The 23,038-nt window shown below is 41.8% G+C and overlaps 1 protein-coding gene across 1 annotated transcript in view; it reads left to right on the forward strand.

Annotated features, from left to right (window-relative positions):
* The window catches only part of LOC123976915 (ubiquitin-conjugating enzyme E2 E2-like), a 70,269-nt gene extending 50,961 nt beyond the window's left edge, over positions 1-19,308 (forward strand). The window contains exons 4-6 of the mRNA XM_046059317.1: positions 4,028-4,160; positions 12,220-12,367; positions 18,548-19,308. Of these exons, the coding sequence (XP_045915273.1) occupies positions 4,028-4,160; positions 12,220-12,367; positions 18,548-18,645 (379 nt within the window). The 3' untranslated portion in view covers positions 18,646-19,308. The remainder of the gene's footprint in view (positions 1-4,027; positions 4,161-12,219; positions 12,368-18,547) is intronic.
* The last annotated feature ends 3,730 nt before the right edge of the window (positions 19,309-23,038 follow it).

A 23,038-nucleotide genomic window follows, 5' to 3' on the forward strand; every position in this document is an offset into this window, starting at 1 on the left:
TCTCAAACCTCTGTTGCCACCTGTGAAAGTTCCTGTATTTTATGGGGCTGCGAGAGATTGTGTGTGTGTGTGTGTGTGTGTGTGTGTGTGTGTGTGTGTGTGTGTGTGTGTGTGTGTGTGCGCAAGTGCCCTGCCTGAGTAAAAATAGTTTTCAGGAAGAGCTACAAAAAAGGTGGGAGGTAGGAATGGGGAAAGAAGGTGGGGTTGGTGATCTAAGCAGTGTTTTAAAGGTTGGATGGCACAGCAGTCAATAGTGAGAGTAAGATAAAATTGAGGTGGACAAACTAAATTGAAGCAGAAGTGGGCATGTGCAGGTGGTTGAAGTTCTCAGGAAACTAATGTACATGCATGTAGTAGCAAACTGATTTAAGTCTGGCCATAGGTGCATCTAATTCTAACTGTATAGATGTTTCCTTCCTCCACAGTATGCTTTGCCTTCTATTCAAGTGCAGATCAGTGGGGATTAAAATAAACAAATCAGTGCAGAAGGGACAATCTATCTTTCGTTCTTAGTGTGGTCAGTTGTGGCCTAAACATTTTATTTTCCAGTGGTCAGTTCCAGTTTGTATAAAGAATTCACAGATTCAAGGGAGCTAAAGGATACTAAACAGCCTCGTCTTAATTATAGTGCTCCTCAGCGTAGTGCTCTTAGTGCTCCAGGCTCATTATTAATGGCTTCCAGTGTGGAAATTGACACCGTGGGAAACAGTCGGGTCCATCATCTTCATTCAGACTTCATTATGAAAAGCACTCTTTTTTTTCCCCCCAGCTTGAGTTTTGGTATACATAAAGCATATCACAGATTCTAAAAGATAAATTCCCATCTATTGAACGTAAAGACAGTCAAGCTGCCTTGGATAAATAAGAGCGCATACCCTGAGGTGAATCATGGAGATCTGTGTCCTACATCAGTCTGACCTGGCCAAGACAGGTGGTAAAAATATAGATCCTTCTCTACTAGATTCCCAATCTGTCCTCCTGTCAGAGCGGGTTGTACCAGGCTGCAAGAAGGGGGGGGGGGGCCTCTAAACATTTCCAGATGCTGCAGACTGAGCTGTGGGAACTCAGCAGAGAGAAAAATCAGTGGTTGGCCAACTTAAGATCCCAGAGGGCAGTTTTAAACATCTACCTTGCAATAGGGTTTGACTATTAATGGGTTTTTCAAGGCCCACACTGGTAATTTGGGGATTGAGCTTACCAGCAGTTGCTCTTATGTGCTGATATTCATTAAAATAAACCAGGCTTGTGTAACAAACTTGACTTGGTGGATTGTCGCATAGGGTACATTAGGAATAACACAGGAAATTATAACAGCAGTAATCATTTTAATAAAAGCTGTATGTTTCATTCAGAGTTTTATTCTTTTCTGTGTAGAAAAGCCCTTTAAAGAGCATTTAGACCACTGTGACACCAATAATTCAACTCTGAAACTTAAATATAGCACTTTTCAAAACAGGGGTTACAAAGTGCGTAACAAACATATTAAACAGGAATGCTAATAGGTAAACACACACTAAAGATAAAACCCTAATCAAGCAGTAATAAGATAATTAGAACATACAAAACACATTCAGATATAAAATAGTATATATGCAAAATGCAATGGGGCAATAAATAGAGTTTATGACAAAAAGGCCAAACGGTAAGTAACTAAGTAAGAAATAAAGTATAAAAATATTAAGAGAAACAACAACTTGAACCTGATAGAAGCTATTCTAAAGTAATGAAAAGCCATGAAGCTTTGTTCCCTTTCGATTTGATTTTAAGTTAACAGAATAGTAGAAGGTGCCGATGACTACAGGGGTGTGAGAAGTTTGGTAGTTAGGTAGAGTTTCCAGCATGAAGTTGATTAATTAAAGACTGAGATAAGCCAGAAAAATTGACATGAGTCCTACATTCCTGTAAGTTGCAAGATAATGAAACCAAAGAATGTTCAGTAACTTACCACCCCCTGAAAATCTTGTTTCCTGTTGGGTGTGGTTACATACTGGGTGTGGTTACATACTGGGTGTGGTTACATACTGGGTGTGGTTACATACTGGGTGTGGTTACATACTGGGTGTGGTTACATACTGGGTGTGGCCAGACACAAAACTTTCAGCTGGAGAGGGCAGTGAAATACTGGTTTTCAGAATTTTGACAGTTAAGTTACTCTAACTATTTAGACAACAGGAATTGGAACAATTGTTGACATCTCCATTTTGTCAACAGTCAGCTGGAATTTGAGCTCAGAGTCTTAAATCCCAATGGTTAGGACTGAAAGATACAACAGGGGATTGTCTGCATAAAATGGTACTAGGGTTGGGCAGTGTCTACGAAATTGGCATCGGACGATGTCTACAATGAAACATCAGTCGCAAAGTATAAGGCATGTGTTTCCTACACATATACTTTACTCGGTGGAATTTTTACAAGCATGAACCAGGTAAAGCAACAGTAAACAGACAAGTGCAGATGTCATTCGGTGCCATGTTGGTTTGATGGTTTGATAGGTTACGTCATTAACAAGCCGGCATGCGGCGCACCTGCTTCTGTGAAAACGGACCGTGGGTGGAAAATCCGGAATAAAGACGAGTTCTGTGGGCCTACTGCTGATGTCAGTCACAAAGACGCATAGAGGGAGAGATGGAGAAAGAGACAGGCGAGGCAAGTCGGTGCGTTTGCAGTGGGAGACCAGAGGTGTAGGTGAGCATGTGAGTGAGCGTGGGGAGAAGATAAATCCAAGGCAGGTGCAAAGCCAGTAGACTTAAAAAGAATAATAATAATGTCTGTGAGGATTAAAAAATGCGTTCTCATGGTGGTATAATGTGAAAAATTTCATTCGGGCGTATAGTCACGTTGCCGGCTCAGTGTTGTCTGTCAGCCATCGCCGATGGACATGGCAGTGTGTGTGAAGAGTTGTAAGAACGATGTTACTCAAGGGTAACTTAAAAAAGGCAGGTTGGAAATGGGTCTGTAGATGCTTTGAAGCTGGGGGTTGATTCTGTTCTAATAATAAGTGATTGCACCATATTGTGGTTGAACCAAATCTGGCAGTGCTGCTCTACATCCATTGGCATTTAAAAAAAGATTTATCCATCGGGTCACATCAGGCCATCGCCCCATGCCGAGCAGAGCAATTTATTGGCCCTCTTATCCCCTGTATCGCTCTCCGGACTATTTTTATCCATCCAAGGAGAACATGTCTGCATCCTTTACCAGGCCCACTCCCATAATTCCTCTCTGTGTCCAAACACACACTGACAAGAAATAGGTCTGCCGAGGCCTGGTGCTTTACAACAGGCTGCTGTTTCACATGAACAACTCCACTCACGCTTTCATCTTACGTTTATGTGCCTCACACAAGCTCGCACTCGCTTGCTCACCTGTTCTCTCTCTTTCTCCCTGGGTTTCTCTCTGTGTATAAATGATGAAAGTAAAAATAATACAAGAAACCGACAGGGGCATCTGGCCTAATTCCAATAGAAAATGGAATTGGATTAGTGCCTCTTTTCTCACAGCTGTGTGTGTGTGTGTGTGTGTGTCTGTGTGTGTGTGTGTGGCACCAGTGCAACAATGGAGCTCAACAGCAGCCAGCTGCCCAACAGTGAAGCGCTGATGAACACTGAGGAAACAGGGCTGCTGCTGCTGCTGCTCAACACCTTCCTGTTTGTGTGTTTATAGGTGTGTGTTTGTGTGTGTAGGTTGGTTGGTTGGTGTGTGTTTCATGCTTGCCTGCACATCCCAGACAGATCATTTATTCACATGACATTGATCATACTCCTCATTTCTCCCGGCTTACAGACACAGTCTTTGTCACATACACTGTAGCAATGTCGCCTAATCTTCTAATGGATAAGAACTTTAAACGGTAGCTTTGTGCGGCTGATTTAACAGCTGATAATCGCACACTTTATTTATTCACTGCCTTGCTGCTGCATAGAGAATTGAGTTACGCGATTAGAGCGTCTTTTCCTCTGTAAACGCCTGCTGGTAGATTAAATTTCTCCCCTTTTCCTTCTTCTGCTCTTTATCTTCATAAATACAGCGCCGGCCCTAAAGGAGACAACATCTATGAGTGGAGGTCTACCATCCTGGGCCCTCCAGGCTCTGTGTACGAGGGAGGAGTGTTTTTCTTGGACATCGCCTTCACACCAGACTACCCCTTCAAACCACCCAAGGTGAGTGGAGCCCTGCAGCTATGCAGCACAGCCCCCCCCACTCCTTCACCCGGAGCTTTGAACAAAGCCACCATTGTCCCAGCAGGCTGTCAGCTTTTCACCCTGTTGTCCACCAACAAGGACTTGTTAAATGCTGCTTCACCTACAGCACATTGGTAAAATAATAGGTGACAGCAGCACAGTGAACTGAAGTTGAATAAACTAAACTGAATGAGGGGCCTGCACTTTTTATTTTTTGTATATTCCAACAGTATGCCAAGTATAAGGCAGCTGTCTATATTTTTCTTACTGTCAAAAAGTCCCATATAAAGAGCAAAACCAACAATGTGTGTCAATTTGATATTCAACAATGTGTTAGTCTATCTTTGAATACTTCCTGTCTGAAACACTACAGAGACAGTGTTAATCTCAGCAACAAAAACTATGACGACAAATATCCGTGGGCGGCCATTTATCCATAGCACAAACTAAAACTTAAATCTAAAAGACTAGAATAAAATCTATGGGAAATATAAAAGACTCACGCCAACTTCCACAGGGTTTTACAGTGGAAGTGTTTCACTCGCATATGTTTACATTTATTCATTTAGCTGACGCTTTTATCCAAAGCGACTTACAATTGCTATACATGTCAGAGGTCGCACACTTCTGGAGCAACTAGGGGTTAAGTGTCTTGCTCAGGGACACAATGGTGGATGGGTCACAGTGGGGGGTTGAATTTACGGGTTTTGAGAAATCCCAATCCCTAATTATACTAGTGGTAAGCTATATTGCCTTTGGTGTGAGAGACCCGGGTTCGAATCCACATGAGACACCAACGTGTCCCTGAGCAAGACACTTAGCAGCACCTACTTGCTCCAGAGGCGTGCGACCCTCTGACATATGTAGCAATTGCAAGATGCTTTGAATAAAAGGTTCAGCTAAATGAATTGTACTTTTTATTTCATGCTATGATGCCCATGCCAAGTGTCTACATACTAGGGACTTGCACACAAGGAGAAGGAGCACACACATAGAATAAATGTGTTATAAATAGTTTGTTAATAAACTCTGTGTTACTTGAACATGTACTCCTTGGGGAGAAAAAAGTTAGCATAGAGCCCTGAAGCATCTGTCTACCATTTATATTGTTTGCTAAAGAACATCAGTGTAATCAGATGTTTTAGCTGCTCGTCTCAAGCTAAACCCAGACAGAGAGCAAGTGAGAGAATCCAGCTTTGAAAGAATATCACTGCTCAGCAGTCGAGAGCACAGGTGGCTTTTAATAATGTCATGTCAGCACGAACAACAGTACAGGAGCAGCACTGTTCAAGTCTGAGTCTGAGAATGACAAGTGTTCACCTAAGAGAGTCAATCTATGGCATAAACGGGTAATCAGGAGGCTTGCTCCAATAGAAATAAATTTCACTGTGTACTTGTGCATGTGTGACAATAAAGCTATCTATCTATCTATCTATCTATCTATCTATCTATCTATCTAGGCCTTTTCAGCTAACCTTGTGATAAACACCTTTAGGAGGCATTAAAATGAGAAATGCATGATAAACACTTAGCTAAAAGGTTTTTACTTCAGTTGCCTGAAATCTGACTAAATCTAAAATTTTGGTCAAAAGGCTAAGATTTAAAAAAAAAAAAAAAAAAAAAATCAAAATCAGGTGCAAAACGTAACACTGCTACAGATAATGCAAATCTTTGAGAGTCACAAATATATATTTGTATTTTAAAAAAGGTCTCATTATTGTCCCAACAGCTGGGCACTGTAGTTTTTAATAAACGTTACTCAAAAAGGAGGAAACTGTCAGGGCATTTGGGGGAGCAGAATGGTGGACGTCGGATTGAGTCAAAATTCACCCAGTGCAACAGTGTGGCTCACTGATGGGTTTTTAATCGTTATTGGGAAACAATGGAGCTCTATGGCACAGAGGAAGAAGATATATCAGGCTTTGATGCACACACAATACTTGTTAGTGGATACATCCATTGTTTGTTTTGGGCTGCACACGGATTTGCTGACAATAAGAAAAATATAGAATATCACAAGACTTCTTCTGTTTCTTGTTATTGTCTCCCCTTCTGCTATGCGTGCTGCTAGCATTCAGCAGCATTTGGCTTCCTTCCAGTAAGGCTGTGGGTTTGTGGGTAAATGCGTGTGTTGTCTTACGCAAGTGTGTGTCAGTATTTACACAGTAGGCTGGCTGGCAGCGGTTGCCTCCCCCCTTAGTTGGAGCCGTGCTTCTGATTTTGCCCTAGGTTTTGGTTTCAAGTCTAGAAATACCCCCTGGCTAACCTCTGTTAGCTATTTAGAGACATATGTTGTACAAATAAACAGGGAAAAAGTAAACAGAAAAACATGTTTAGGATATCTGCCATATTTATACTGTTTCAGCATGGACCGTTCACTGTGGACAGGCACTTGGCTTGCTTCAGGTTATGGTTGAGAAGTGAGAGAGAGAGTTGTTGAGGATACAGTTGACAGCAGCAATAATACAGAATTTGCTCATTAGATTAGGCGATACCTCATAATCTAGTTTCTCGAGCTTTGATGCTTGGTAATGCTTCATGAAATGTCAGGTGGTCACCACAGATAATAGTATCCAACCTCTGGGGACCATCCAGCCATCTTTTCTTTTTTTTAAATAACTAACTTTTTGGGTACTGACCAACCTTTAGTCTACAATGTAAATAGGTTTTTCTACAAACTCTTTAGATGTGTCATTTTGCTATCTGTACTGAAACTTAGGTTCTGTATTGGCATTGGTTTTAAAAAATCTTTCAAACAATACATGGGCTTAGGGCTGGGCGATATGGCCAAAAATGTTATCATGATTAAAAAAAAGAAAATCACATCATTAGATATTGATAATTATCAGGATAAAAGTCAAATCATTATTTCTTTCAGGTATAAAGGTTGATTTTTGCTCCTGAGGGAAAGTTGAAGAAACCAGATTGTTAATTGTGTTTCAAACTATTCTTCTATGGTCAGAACATGACAAACACTTGCCAAACAGGGGATCACTTCAAAAATCGGAAGCAGAACCCCCTTTTTCCTCAACAAAATAAGTATCTTAATAAAGAAGTGCTCATTCATTCGTGATTTTAATGAAATAAATTGAACATTAGTTATATTTATATTGAGGAAAATTATATCACAATAATTATTGTTATCGTTTTATCACCCAGTCCTACTAGGGCTTGGTTTTTATTTGACAAATTTCAATGCTTTTTCCAATACAAGTCTGTTTAAAATCGGCAATGTTTTTATTTCAATCAGGAAGTGTCTGATCAGAGAGCAAGTAAAGGCAGTAATGGGAGGCACACATTTAAGTTTATTTTGTTAAATTGAAGAATACATTTTGGTTTTGCTTTATTTTGTATTAAAGTAAAAAAAGAGTACTGGTGTCAGCACTAGCATCACAAAACTTGTGCATGATTCCCAGCCCCGATCAACAGAATGCAAAACCAGACGCTCAGTACAAATGGGAACTACAATCACACAGTTTGGAAGAAAAACAAATGACTTAACTTCCTCCACCTGCAGACTGAATAAAATCTCAACTTCCTTGGATCTGATTGGCCATTCCGTGCTGAAAACATTGAATATTTTTACAACAAATTAAATTGTTGTGAATTCTGTTACAACTTTGGGTGTTTCGATCTGCAGTCTGGTGTGAAACCTGACACCCAAAGAGAAACAACACTCCCCTTATTCCCTCCTGACCAGCTAAAGCTGCCTCCTTCCTGGCAGTCCACGCAGCTGAGGGGGGAAACAGAGCTCGCCTAAACTCTTGGCCTCCTGCTGCCTTGTTTTTCCAGTCTGGCTGTGAGCTGTGCCATCCAGCAGCTTACCAGCTCACAGCCACCAATCCGACAGCTGCAGCTGCTCACTACGCTGGCTCACTCACTAATGTTAGGATGATAAGGCCAGTTAAGGCTGACACTGATACTCTTTGATAAAGGTTGAGGGTGGCAAGGACGTTGCTTCAGCATTTGTATTTCGGTCCAACATTAGTCCATTCCAGGACCTGTTCAGCACAACCACCCAATGAAAGGCTGAAAGATTAGACTCCTCTAACTAACATTATCCCCCTCTATCAACTCTAATTTCCTCGTGGCTTTGAACTAAATTCCACTGCACTCTTTATCTTCCTCTGCATGACATCAGTCTCATTTTCAAACTTGTGAAATAGGCTGTTTAACGTGCCGTGAAGTGTCATAGATTTACGGATGATCAGCCATTCAATACATTCCCTCCTTTAAACCAAACGATTCTATTCTGCTTCATTTGAAGTACGTCATGATGACTGCCTGGTCATAAAGCCATGAATCAGTTAAATTGCTTTTCATTCGGTTTGCCCCAAATGACGATAAAATGTGGACATTGGGAGTGAACAGAACTGAAGTAATAAATAAATAAATAAAAGCGCTTTATCAACTTTTGCAACTTTTTCTAATAATTACTTGAAAGATCTCGAGCATTGACGTTTTGGCTCTAGTAACGTTGGCAAACGTTAAATAGATATCCCTTCATAACTGACATTACCAGAGACGTTTTATAGAGACACGCAATCACATCCTCTATACATCTCTGTGGGGAAAGCCCGTAACGGCAAAGATGGCGGTTATCCTGCCCCTCCCACTCAGGGGCCAGTCGTCTGCTTCGGTTTTACATCTACAGCGCATGCGTGGAAGTGGTGACACAGGCGTGGGTAGACGTACAAACGGTTGGGAAAAGCGCTTTTTAAACCTAATTTTGGGGCAAAGTCGTCCAACTTTTTAAGTGATTTTTTTTTTAGTCCATTCATGTAGTTTTTATGTCCCGGTGAGCAGTAAAAGTGCAGTTCTGGCTCTCCCCCCATTCATTCAGATAGGAGCCTGCTCTTGTTAGTCCAAAATAGCTGCCCGGAGGCGTGACTTGACTATTCGGACTTTTACCTTACTGAGTCACTTTTGCTGACTTAATGACTGCTGCTGTACATGTGCTATTGTCACGCTACATTTAGCATTTACTTGTATTGTGTAATTGCTACTTGTGGCCACAGTAGTTATGTAGGTGATTTTCAAGCCCCTGTTGTCAATATTTTTACATTGTCAATAGATCTAATGACTATATGTGTAATTAGGGCTGGATGATATGGCCAAAAATGTTATCATGATAAAACATTTCATACCATTCGATATCGATAATTATCAGGATAAAAGTCATTATTTCTTTAGTTTTTTAAAGGCTGATTTTTGCTCTCGAGTGAAATTTGAAGACCTGTGGTTTTAAACAATTCTTTATTGTCAGAACATAATACTTTCCAAACAGTGGATCACTTATCTGTAATAAATGAGGTAGAGCATTCCAAACAATTATGATTAAAAAAATTTAAGTAAAATATTTTCTCACTGCCTTTTCCTCAACAAAAGAAATATCTTATTAGAAAGTGCTAAATTGTTTAAGATTAAAATTAATTAAATCAAACATTTATTGGACATTTATTGATCATATGTTATTGAGGAAAATTGTATTGCGATAATTATCATGATTGTATTATTGCCCAGTCCTATATGTAATATAGATGGTTGCTCATCGTCACAAACTCACAAGCTCTGTGGAGCATTTTAGCTGCGAGCACTTTCATTATTCAGTCTCACTGCTCTCACCATGTTGTTTCCAGCCTTGGCAGGCAATTGTTTTCAGTTACAAGCTAGTAAACAGAGTGAAGCCTTTAGCAGCTAAAGAGACGGCTCTTTTTTTTATCAGGAGTTGGTAGATACCAAAAACAGAGCTGAAAAAAAGACAGTGAATGTTGAACTTCCATTCATCCAGTAGCCAGAAGCACCAAATCCAAATGAATGGTAATGTTGATTCTTGTCTGCTGCATGTGTAAATAGGCTATAGTTTGCATCTGGTATCTGGTTGTACAACCCTGTGTTGTAAAATGATAAATAAATCTACCTTGAACATATTAACCTTAACTACTTGCGTGCCATATTTGTCAAATATGTTATTTTTACCTTGTTGTGGGATTCAGCAAGTGGCCCAAAACTGATTAATACAGCTTTTGTTGCATTGTACCCTCCATCTAAACCTCTGATCCAAATTAAGATGACAACTACTGACCAGATTGCCATGAAATTGTGTTGTGGATGAAGATAAGATCATTTCTAATGACTTTAGTGACACCTTGACTTCTCTATCTCCACCACCAGTCCTTTGAATTTACTGAGCACAGTCTGTACTCCACAGAGGTAGAAGGGAGATACATTTTCACTCTCCTCTAGTGCTTCCCTTAGTCCAAATTGTCCACTTTTCACAAAATATATCAAAAAATAATGGCTGGAGTGCCATGCCGTTTGCTTTATTGATGTATTACAGGCTGCATTTACCTCAGAAACACATGCGTGAATCTGTTCATCAGAATGAGCAAAATGAGGATACAGAGGTCGTGTTTAGAGACTGAGGGATGAATCCATAATACAGGGGGGATGTGGGATTAGACCCGTATCTTTTGTTACGCGGAGGCAGCATCATAATCTATTAGCATCAGCCATGATGGGATTACAGGCTGTTAATGAGACCACACAAGCTGGCCATGGATCTTTTTCATGGCCGCTGGGCTGCCAGCATTAGCATGCCATCGCTAACCCGTCTCAGCGGAGGTGTAAGAACAGAAGAGGAGTGACTTGAGACGGGAGACCTGTCTTCAAACAGTCACCATCAATCGCCTTTTCTCTGCCTTCAGAAATCCTTTCTTGCTTTAAGCGTCCTGTGTGTTGCCCTGTCTCAGTAATACCAGCATGGAATGTGAGGAGGGGAGGGCGGGGCTCGCACGCAGGGGTTGTTTATTTCTCATAAGGAGGAGATGTAAAGGGAGGAATGGAGACTTAATGAGATCATAAAAAGGGGGGGGGGGGTGCAAGCTTCAGTCCAAAGCAAGCAGGAAGATGGAGCAGAAGCATGCCTGGACTGCCTGTGCTGGTCAGCAGAAAGGTGAAAGGTCACTCCTTAATGATGTTGTGCGCCTTGTGCTGATATTGAGCTCTGCAGTGAGACTGTACAGACTTCACGGTTGACTATGGCAGATCCACAGGGAATGTCAGTATCACCTTCATACTGTACAGACAGAGTATGAAGTGTATGTCATTGACTTGGTGAGAGCCATAGCTGTATCTCAGCCTGCAACCTTTTTCACTGATCTTCTTAAGGTACCTGACCCTTAAGGTACGCAGGGGGACTTAAGATAAGGCAGATGTTTATAAATGCATTATTCAGACTATCTATCCATCTATTATAGGCCTGTTTAGGCTTCATCAATCAAATCAATCAGAATGTGTAGGATTTAATTTTTTACAGCACTGTTCATTTTGTTTTTATGCAGGCAGACTGGAAGGGCTGCTTAGTGTGTTTGCAAGGTTTCTTATATGCTTTTGTGAAACAGTCACGAAAATCTATAATATGGTTGACAGTCATTCTTGAAGGAAACCAGCTAAATATTTCTGTGTTTACGAATATGATACACCAAATATGGGTTATAAAAGTTGGCCTATTTCAGCTGGGTTGGGCCTGCAAATCACTCCATTGTTTTGGGTTAATCTGCTTTGGGCTAGAAGCATTTTTAAGTGTCCATCCAGTGGATTCTGTCTTCGACCGGCATTGAGTTGAGAATAGACATCCCAGATCCATGACTAAGACCAAATTTCCACCAAAATACCAACTCCTCTGTTTGCGCTGCCTTTTTTGAATGGACATCCCACATGTTTGTTCCTCCACTGCCCCCTGTGCATCATGCGCTCTGTGCTGGGCATCAGAATACCACACAGACAATCAAAAATCATTTCAAGGTCTGGAAAAATACAAAGCGGTCGAAGCGCTGCTTGCACTGGACATTGCGCTGCCATGAAAATAAGGCTTTAAATGTTTTGGCCTTGCTGTTGTAATAATCCTATCTTAAGGTACTAACAATCAATAGCCAGCACAAAATATCAGCTTTGTGAAACTTGTGAAACCAAGCTGATCGTGGTTGTCTTCTAGAAACCAATATATTGATTTAACCATCGGACTCTCCGTGTCCAGGTGACGTTTCGTACGAGGATCTACCACTGTAACATCAACAGTCAGGGGGTGATCTGTCTGGACATCCTGAAGGACAACTGGAGTCCCGCTCTCACCATCTCCAAGGTCCTGCTGTCCATCTGCTCCCTGCTCACTGACTGCAACCCTGGTGAGAGCTGCAACACACACACACACACACACACACACACACACACACACACTTATCCTTGTCAGATCTCCATCCTATTTTAGCTGTGACAGGTTGACTGACATGTCTATCCTGTGTGGATTATATACATAGAAGTGTATCATGCTCTGTGTAGCACAACAGCAGCAGCAGCAGTGTGAGAGGACAGACAGGCTGCAGTGATGGAAACGCTGCAGGTTTGAATCTGAAGCCTTTTGAAAGAGGTCTGCAACACTGCTCATTTCAACTATTAAAGTCAAAAAGGGTCTCCATTACACAAATGCTCTACACTGGCTTTATTCAAACTTGAAAATATTAAAGAAAGAGCCTAAAAATCTCGCCTGTTATTTGTAATCTTTGCCTAATATAAAAAAAACACATTTTTATCGACTGATCTCAATTGAAAGGAATCTCCTTTTCAACCTGAAATCGGCTTATTTGCAGTATACCATAGTTTATTAAAGGGTTACTTAGCACAAAAGCGGTGTTTTGCGTCAATGATGTGTGTGGTCAGAAATATAGTCTCCCAACAGTGACGTTACAGGGTCCTGGATTACACCTGTGCATCACTGCAGCAAGGTGAAACTTTAAAACACTGGAGGTCTGCAAAGACAAGATTTATTTGTGCACAAGAAATGACAATTAAAGCTGGGATATGAGATTCTTATATAATACAAAGTGACTGTCTCCTCACAGTCCACCAGCTGTCTGTTCTGTGTGTGTGTGTGTGTGCTGTAAAGAATTGGGTGTTTGTACCAAGCAGGAAGCTTCCGGTCTACAATATGAAGCCGATGCGGAAGTCCCTGAAACCTGCATTCTGTTGAAAATCCAGCAGGGGGCGACTCTTGTGGTTGCAAAAAGAAGTCCGGCTCCATTAGAAATAATGGGAAAATGACCCTACTTCTCAGCTGAATAAGTACCCCAGTAAACACTTTCCTGATGTGTTTATGGTCTCAGTTGCTAGTTTCAAGTCTTCTTCAATACAAAATGATGTTCATTTAGTAAATTATGGCCCCATTTATTTTAAAATAGACCAAAAAGCAGGGCAGCATGTTTCAGGGCGGGATTATCTATGATTGACAAGTAGTTACCATAGCGACCTGTCAATCAGGTTAGATCAGACTCGTACCCTCGGCCCTGTGTAAATTTAACCAGCGCATTTGAAAAAGCTTATTAGGAGTTGGCTGTTCACTTTCTCTGGTGAGTACATTTAGATTTAAGACTGTTGTTCGCTAGACAAAGTTATCAGCCCTGTTAAAATGACAGTTAACGTGAATTACAGATGCACCTAGCTAAGCAAGCTAGCTAGCTCCGCACAAGGCCGTTAGCTCCGCCGTATCATCACTTCCGGGCACTTCCTGGTTTCAAAAAATGGTTTAAAATGGTGTATGGTTTGTACACTGCCCTGGCTCTGTAAATGTTAATGAGCCACGCAACACTATTCCCACCATTCCAGCCATGATTTATGTGTCAGTAACGTTAAATAACTTGCCTACGGACATTCAGCTTACTTGCTTGACATGCTGTTGTTGTGATGTTAGCTAAAGTAGTAATGCTGCTAGCGCTTTGTTTGAAGCATACTGAGGCCTTTTTAAAGCAAAAGATAACACTTTATTACTGTAAGAGTAATAACCATTACTCTTCCAGTGTGAATGTGTGCCAGTTATGGGCATGAGAAAAAAAAAGATCGTAGCATTTTCATACCCTTTGCATTCATCCTCTTACAATATTGTGTCGTAAACGTTGAGCCTTCCTTTATTGCCGTCAATATTTAACCAGGACTATGTAAACGGCTGACACCATGCAATGAGAAGATGTCAACCTTTCTAAAGCTAATTAGATCCACTATGGCCTAGTTTACCAGCAGAACAAAGACCACCGCTGGAGGAACAGGGAATTCAATCTGTCCTTTAGGGTCCAGTTAAACCCCTCGCGTTTGGACTGGTCATCACCGTTATTATCTGTTGGTATGAAGTATTAAATTGAGCAAGCAGGGGTGGTAAAAGCACAGCAACTGGGAGAAATGTGCCAGAGCAAGAAAGGTAGAGAAAAGGAGTTAAAAGTGCAGAAGAATGGCAGGTGATTTCAGATGTGAATAGTGGGGAATGAGCTGGTTACAGAAAAGAAAGAGAGCGGGGGGGGGGGGGGGGGGGGGGGGGGGGGGATAGTGCTGATTGTGAAGACCTCTGATGATAGCTTGTGTCCTCTCTGTGGGGATTGCTCTTTGATAAACCTAGCAGCAAAGATTCTCCCTCCGTGGGCGAAAATGAGAATGGCTTTTCCTGTCTCCCTCCTCTCCGTTTTCAGATGTGGCAAGATGAAATGAGACGATTCCTTTAAAGTACGATACAAAAGACACTTGATCGACACCCCATCCCCGGCAACAACAAAGAAAAATCACCCCTCCTCCCTGTCTATCCCTCTTTCTGCCTCTTGCCTCATCAAAATCAGTCCGCTCGCTACTCTTAAGTTTTTGAAACCCAGCCTCAAGTGCTGAATGTGGGCCCTGGATCTGAACTACCCTAAAAATATCCACTGCCTCCCGTCTGAAGATTTTCTTTCCCATGCAGGCGGAGATCATTGGCATGTAGCTCATTAAAGCGGGGGAAGAGGATGGAATGACAGTTAATCAACCCTCCCAGGGCTGCCGTCCCTGCCGTCATGCTACATTGAACCCTGCATCACGTCCCACGAGCAGATTTCTACCTGGGGCGTCCTGGTGGCTCATTGGGGCCAAGCCACATGGCGTGTCAATGCATATCTAGGGCTCAAATCCGGCCCAGGGCCATCCTCCACTTTTTCTCCCTGTCTTTTCCGGTTTCAACCTCTGTGGAACGTAATCTTAAATTTTTAACAAAGCCAGAGGGATTCCTCCTCAGTGATTCTGCTGCTGCTGTCTGGTATATCTAGCTGATATGAGCTGATATTCGGCCAGTCTTTTATAATAAAGGTGTCTGCTTTTTTTCCCCTCAGTAGCTTCAGGGGTGTCAGTTTGTCAAGCCTGTAATAACACATGCCTCACCTTGCCTTAAAGGAAGGCTTTACTATCTGGATTGATATCAGAATATGTGAGATGAAAACAGTTTATGTCCTCAACTAGTGCAGCTCCTGTGTTGCCTTCTGTACAACAACTGAGGTGGCTGAAAACATGCACTGAGGTGTTACAAAAAGGGCTGGAATTACCATAAAATGACTCGCACAGCGTAACCTGTTCTTATGATAGCAATATTGTTCAAACAGTTCCAATATTTGCCTTATTATCTTCTGGATTTCCCCAGTTTACAAAACTCTGATCACTGTGAAGCTATCTGGAAGAGTTGCCTTGCTATTTTTGTACCGTCTTTGTAAAGTCATCCAGCCACCTCTAAAAGGAAAAGTGTTAAAGACGTCATATTCTGCTTTCTTGAGTTTATATATACAGAGCTCAGTTAAAACTTTATGGATGAAAGATACTTTTGTTACAGATTAATAACTCACCACTCGGAAACTCGTGCTCCGGTCCATGATGCTAAGCTGCTAAGGGGAACATGTACAGCTGAACTGAAGCTGTGTTTACATGCTTCTCAGGGCCCGCCCTACTCTGCTTCTGATTGGCTAGTAGTCCTTAACTAGGATGTGCAACTCCCAACAAAGATCTTTTAGAAGTTAGATGCATCGCTCCATAGCTAAAACGAAGCGTTCAACGCAGAGGAGCTGTGTAAGGTGTTTTTTTGAAAATGAAACCATTTAAACCTGTTCTATTACAACCCCTAAATAAAATGATGAACCTAAAAATGAGCATAATATGACCTCTTTCTTTCTTTAATAATACTGCTTACTGAACTGACTGGGTGCTGAACTGTGGTAGTTGCGCGGAGAACAGAAAAGAGCACAAACCCCCTTGTACTTTCACCTGTGAGGCGTGCTTGTTGGATTTTCATCTTAGTAAAGTTACACAAATTGTTGGATGGGGTTTCAGATGCTGTTTAACCGAGGGCCTGAATATACTGACACCTTAATTTCCTATGTGTGAACAGAGCATAGCTGCTGCTTCACCCAGAATACTAGCCTTAGAGTTAATCTAAAAACGCCAGTCTTAGTTTTGGCCTTCAGAACCCAAATTGGTCAAACAAGGAATTAAAACAGAAAGCAGTCCATTTACATTTGATGATTCCAACAACAATTCAAACAGGACTTCTGTCTTTGGCTCAAGCTGTTACTTAAGAAGTCAGATGGTTCCGGCTTCAAGCTACAGTGTCATAATATCTAAGGGTCCATTCATCCTGAAATATGGGCATAAGCCTGAAAAAAACCCCATCATTGAAACCCTAGCAGGGATTAGTGCAGAGGGGTGTTTGTGCTGCTTACTCAGCCAAGCGCATCACACTGCTCCGTCAGCAGGCCGAGCCCCGCAGGAGACGCAGACTGAAGCCAAGCAGAGAGGCCCTGGGAATTTCTCACTCTGTCACCTCACTGAGAAATTGACCAGCGGCACAACGAACTGAGCGGCAGCACAATCAATAGAAGAGCCGGTGGGAATTCATAATGGCGGCTGCTGACCGACCGGACGTGTGTGGTGTATCACCAGACGGGACGGCCCAGCAGCTTCTGGAGCTCACTATGATCACCTCTGATTTAGCGCAGCATGCTTATTTTACTGTGCTGTCAATTAAAGTGTCGTCCACCTCAGACCGCAGGAGTGATGGAGCCCCGTTTGTTTGACTTATGGCTTTTCGGTGGTTTTCACTGGTTGTAATAAAATTCCCATGCATGCTGATAAACCAAGGTGTTTGGCTGCAGGTTTCTACATCATTTTAGACTTTGATACACTGCATCAGGTAATTGGGTGTCAAACAGCACCGGGTGGCTGTTTGTGTAAACATGATGTGTGTCCTAATAAATAAAATATCACTCGCACAGATGTGGATTTTTGAAGGCTGCTGCTGACATCCCATTTTCCCCTTAGGAAATCTGTTAGTGAAGGTGTGAGATGTTTACATTATAGTGCGCCCACAACAAGGTCCAGGTGTGGACTAAAACTGTTTCTGGATTTCCAGTAAATGTCCTGTGGATTTTCTTGGCTGATTTTCTTTCTACTGACAGATTGGCATGAAATTGTTTCCAACACTTTTGGTCTAATGCAGATTATATTTGGTTATTTTATGACTCAAACTCATATCAGCACAAGTGTTGCCGGTAAATTTAAAGTGTTTAAATTATGTGTAAATCCTCACTACTGATGTAGCCAACTGTCAGCTCCAGCTGAAACGGTTACTTTTAGGAAAGGTTAGCAACTAGCTGGTTGAACATAGTGGAGCATTTAACTGCTAATGAGACAGATATTTTTCTGAGGAGTTGGTGGAGGCTAAAACAGAGCTAAAAGGAGAGTGAATATTGAACTTAAATTCATCAACCATCACTCTGAATAAATGCTAATTTTGCTCCATATCTGCTGGATGGGGAAATAAGCAATTGTTGTTTATGTCAGTGTTGTGTTAATAGCTTGTTGCATTGCACCCAACTGCCAAAACTTTTTTTTATTGCTGCTTTAAAGACAAAACAAACAGTTCATTGAAAGAAAAGTTGACACGTTAATTAACAATAAAAAATAAAAATAAAAGATCAGTTCCATCCAGAGTTTAGGCTAGGACACCAAATTTAATTTTGGTATTTTTATTTAAAAAATTGGTACCGTGCAAAGAACACTTCCAGCCTACACTTGTACTGTGCATGTCGCCGTATTTACTTTGCGATGACTTCCAGCTGTTTTCCGCCGCCACAGTCGCTTTGGACTCCCGTGTTACTTTCAGTAACAGTTTCCAGCTCATTGTTGGTCCATGTGGTTCTTCGTCTGTAGTACTTCATTCTTTCGCCAAATCTTCTGTAACTACAGAGTAGACCATCTGCTTCACGTTTACACCGGCACACGCATGCCCAGTGTACCTGAACAGCCGCTAGATGTGCGTTTTCAGTCATTTTATATGGACGGAGATCAACTCTGATACCCCGCTAAAACGCTGCTGTGGCAAGGAGATCGTATTTGTTTTAAAACTTTAAAACAAAATCGGAATAGTGCGGATGGGGCCTCATTGGCCCAGATCAATTTTAAGGTCTAACACTGCAGTAATAAAGAGGTTGTTTGTTGTACTGAGTCTCATTGAGTTCATTCTTTTTGTGTTACAGCCGACCCTCTGGTTGGAAGCATCGCCACACAGTACCTGACCAACAGAGCTGAGCACGACAGGATAGCCAAACAGTGGACCAAACGCTACGCCACATAGACCAGCATGACTCCTCCAGAACCCCTCACCCTACCCAACACACACACACACACACACACACACACACACACACACACACCTCCGACACCTCCCCTCCTCCCAAATCTATGGAAGCACACCCGGCTCCTGTCATCCACCCCGCCCCCACCCCAGAGAAATGAACTGTTATTTGTTCCATGCTGACTTGAAAAGCTTCTTTTTTATACAAAGAGTCTATTGGGATTGTATTTTCCAATACACTGAATGTTGATATGGTCATGAAAAGCTTTAATACTGTTATTGTTCTTGTCGATGTTGTTCTTATTGTTATTGCATTGTTTATAACATTGTCGCCACCCTTGTCATCTCCTTTATCTAAAAGCGTGCGTGTATTATTCCCGTTCCATGTGATGGTTTCATGTAAAAATGCTCATACTGAGTGAGTGCATTTAGTTTGTTTTCTTTCAGTGGTTTTACAGCTCATGGTCAATATTAGTGCATGGCATCAGGATATGTGTTCATGCAGTGCACATGTAGTCATGGTATTATTTCTGTCCCGGCAGAGTACTGGCATGGAGTGAGCCCATCACCGTGTATGACGATAGTGGTAGTTTGCTGTACATTTAATGCCTTGTGAGAATACATACTCATTGAATACTCAATTAAACACTGGCTGTAATGTGACAGACTTCGTCTCAGCTTCTTGCTTTTATATGACTGTGCGTGATTACAAAGTTGTGTACATGTAGTCTCGTCACTCTGACCACTTCCTGTTAGAAATGAGTCCTCACAGGCTCACCACAGAGAGAGTGATTAGATGGTGAAAGGTTACTAGTATCTCACTCACTCTCACACTCAAAATGATGCTATTGTGAAATTTTGTTTAGTAGTTAGCTACTCTAGTCTAGTTTAAAGGAGTATCAGCTGCCAAAACACACAATTGCAATGTGCGGAAGGATTTTACGCCTTTGGAAATTCATCACAGCTGCAATCACTTAATTGTCTGTCACCAGCAGGGTAACAGTAGATTTATGTTATTCAAATTACAAAATAATCTACCTGGAAACGACTGCTTGCATTTATTTGATGAGCAAACGCATTGCCAGGTGACGCTGCATTGTGTTGTCGCTGACGTTTGTTTCGCTGAGGAGGCTGCTGTCTCTGAAGAAGGCCTCAGGGCTTTTAGAGTTTATCTGGGCAGGCATTGTACGAGACGATAAGCACCCTGTTCTGATGTGCTTAAATGGGTATTGGGCCTTAAAATGTGTAGACGACATGTCTCACAAAACAAGATGGCCCCATCTACTCATGCTGATTAAACCAAATACGGGGCCTCCTCTCAGCATGGCGCAGAAGGTACCTCGATTTGTCCAACTGGGAAAATGTTTTCAGCTCCAAAAATGGTCTGGTTTTCACGCTCCTGTGCTCACTAGAGACGCACTTTGTCAGGCTGTGTGCGGACCATCATCTGCATTATGGGAAACAGGGAGCTCTAGTACAAATACACAGTCTTCTGGTGTAACACTTGAGTCTGACACAACTTTTGCTTTAACACGATGCAGCGTCCTTGGGCGGCCCCACGGTAAATAACTCAAATCTGTGCAAGAACACATTTGTGGAAACAGAGTATTTCTACTGTTTGCTCCACACAAAATAACACCACGATAACCTCTCTCACGATAACTGCCTTGCAGGGATTTGCCACCTGACAACCCAGGTCGCCAGTCCACCGCAGGGCCACACACATACAAACAGCCACTCACCCTCTCACCTAAGGGCAATTTAGAGTCACCACTTAACCTAACCTGCGTGTCTAACAGGAGCACCTGGAGAGAATGCTGTGCCGCCCTACTTATAATGATAGGATTGTCATTTTATGAAATTGTTATTGGCACCTGCAGCAACCCGCTCCAACCAAGGCAGCCGCTCTTTTTTTGTAACGCAGTGATAGGTGTAGGGATGATGTAGTCTATTCATGTGTGCAGAGGTGGTGCCATACACACACAAAAAGACTGTTTCTTGATAGAATATTGATTGAATAGTGATGTTAGGAATACGCCACATATATATTTTGTGGCTGTAAATGTCCGTCCGCTGTCATATTCTGCTGTTTGTTGCCACTAATAATCACTAGAAGAGTGATGTGGCGGTGTTAGTGAAGGCAAAATAACTGTTTGCAGAAAGCAAACCAAATAAATAAATATTTAATCAATCAATTGAATTTAATTTAATTTCTTCTCTAACATTACAAAATCCTCATGCAATTAAAATGTGTTTCTAATGAACGCCCTAAGAGAAAAACTATCCTGATTAGTAGCTCATAATGTCAGTTCAAAAATCCCATTTCCTCAGCCTGCAGCCATGAGCTCAAATACTGGAAGGTGCTACATTTCTAACACCTCTTAATGGCCCCCCTGCAAGGCAGCACAGACATTATGTCAAACGCACCTCATGCAGACAGACCGTCCAGCTCTAATGTGTTGCAGGTTTAATCTGAAAGCATGGAAGTCAAAGCAGCAACCGGATTGTTAACTGAGCACATGAAAGCCGCCCCCAGTGGAACAGTCTTTGAGTTCCATGTTGTTGATGGACAGTGTGGGGTGTCTTTAAAAAGAGAGGTTCCTCTTTTAATTTCTCAACAAATTTAGGGCTATCAGTCAATAAAACCTGGACCTGCAATGAAGTAAAAACCCTCCCTGGGCTCCTTAAACTGTCAAATATCACCAGTCTGTGATGTTCAGTGGATTTTAGGAGCTGTTACCTCTCTGACGCACTTTCTGCAGAGTCCCGAAGTTCCAAGGGATGATATTCTTTCAGCTTGTTCACAAAAGATAAGAACTCATGCAGACAGGGTATGGATCTTAAAAAAGAAATTACAATCTTGTGCAGATGTCTGATAACATCTTAGATAATATTAGTTAGTGTGCCCACTTTGTGTGTGTTCAAAAAATGATTTTGCACGTCTTGCCACGACTCCCTTGATCCTGCCTCGTAAATTTCTACTTTAATTAGTCCTGCAGGAGCTAGATGGCTAACTAATAGGTGAATAGCTGGGTGTGTCAGTGATTGCAGCCTCATCGTGTGTTGTAAACAGAATGCAACGGTTGTCGGCGGCCCTCTTCACAGCAGCTGTGTCCGCCTTGTTCTGAAGCAGGAGACAATGCTGGGCTGTGGTTTTAGTCTCTGACTGCGTTGCAAAACCAGCGAAGTGGAGCAACAGTGGCAGAGTTAATTATGGTTGACACATCGGGAGGGGGGAGGGGGAGTCCTCATCCTCCCTGCCTCCCTCCTTCCTCCTTCAGGAGGAGTCTGACAGAAAAGGAGAAGTCACTGATGCGTGGATAGTAATGTAACATTTGAAATGAGAGGTAAGTGATCAATAGGATTGAAAAGGGCAAAGTTGATCTGTGAATAAAAATGCACCTGGTCTGCATAATAATGTATATTATGCAGCTATAATGTGTTGGAGTGGAGACAGTCTTTGTATGCAGTCAGGGTAGACATGTCCTCATCCCTGCAGCCAAATGCCAAACAGGTCATTATGTCAAACAACATCGACAGTTTGCACCACGCAGCATGTGGCTCAAGACTCATTTGTTATATTTAGTTTTGCATATATGTTTACATCATGTCACAGACCCTCAATATACAATAGTGAGCATGCACACACACACTGTACGTTTGGCCTCGTGCTGGGCCGTTCCCAGGATCATGAGCCCTACAGTCATAGAGATATTAGAAGTTTTCAAGTGCAATTTATTCAGCTGTTAATATAAATGTTTTCTGTAATTTCTATTTTTCAACAATGAAGACAAGAATAAAATGCTGGTGGGTAAATAGCAGAGCTGGATATCCAACTGGGCAAATCGGGAAACAGTTTCACCAAGTGCTGTGTGCCATAATTTGATTAACTGATCATTTGTTAGATAAGACTGCATGCACTACAAGACCCACTATATAAATAGAAATTATAAGCTACTTAAGGTGACAACTGCATTATTACTTCATCTTGTACAGGTGTAAAGCCTTTATTATTTCACTTTATCTCGTGTGTTTATGGTGCATATTCCTAAACACATTTGTGCTTAATCAACCTACCACAAGCTAATTACAAACTGATACATTGCACAGAGATCGGAGTAACTTGTGGGTCAACAGCTCATTTTTTAGAGGATCTTGATTTATTTATGTTGTTGGCTTAAAAGACGTCACATTTAAATATATTGTGTATAATAATGTAAAGAATAGTGACCTCATCCTATAAAATACCCTGCATGAATAGTTTTTAAAAGTAAATGTGATTAAAATCCCCAGAGAAAATCCTGCGGATGTGACCTCAGTGTCCTCAGTGGCAGCTACGGCCCTGGCCTCCACGTTCCACAGGGTCTTCAAATCTTTAATGCAGAATTGAAAT

This window comes from Micropterus dolomieu, linkage group LG09 (genome assembly GCF_021292245.1).
Source record: "Micropterus dolomieu isolate WLL.071019.BEF.003 ecotype Adirondacks linkage group LG09, ASM2129224v1, whole genome shotgun sequence".
Classification (NCBI taxonomy): domain Eukaryota; kingdom Metazoa; phylum Chordata; class Actinopteri; order Centrarchiformes; family Centrarchidae; genus Micropterus; species Micropterus dolomieu.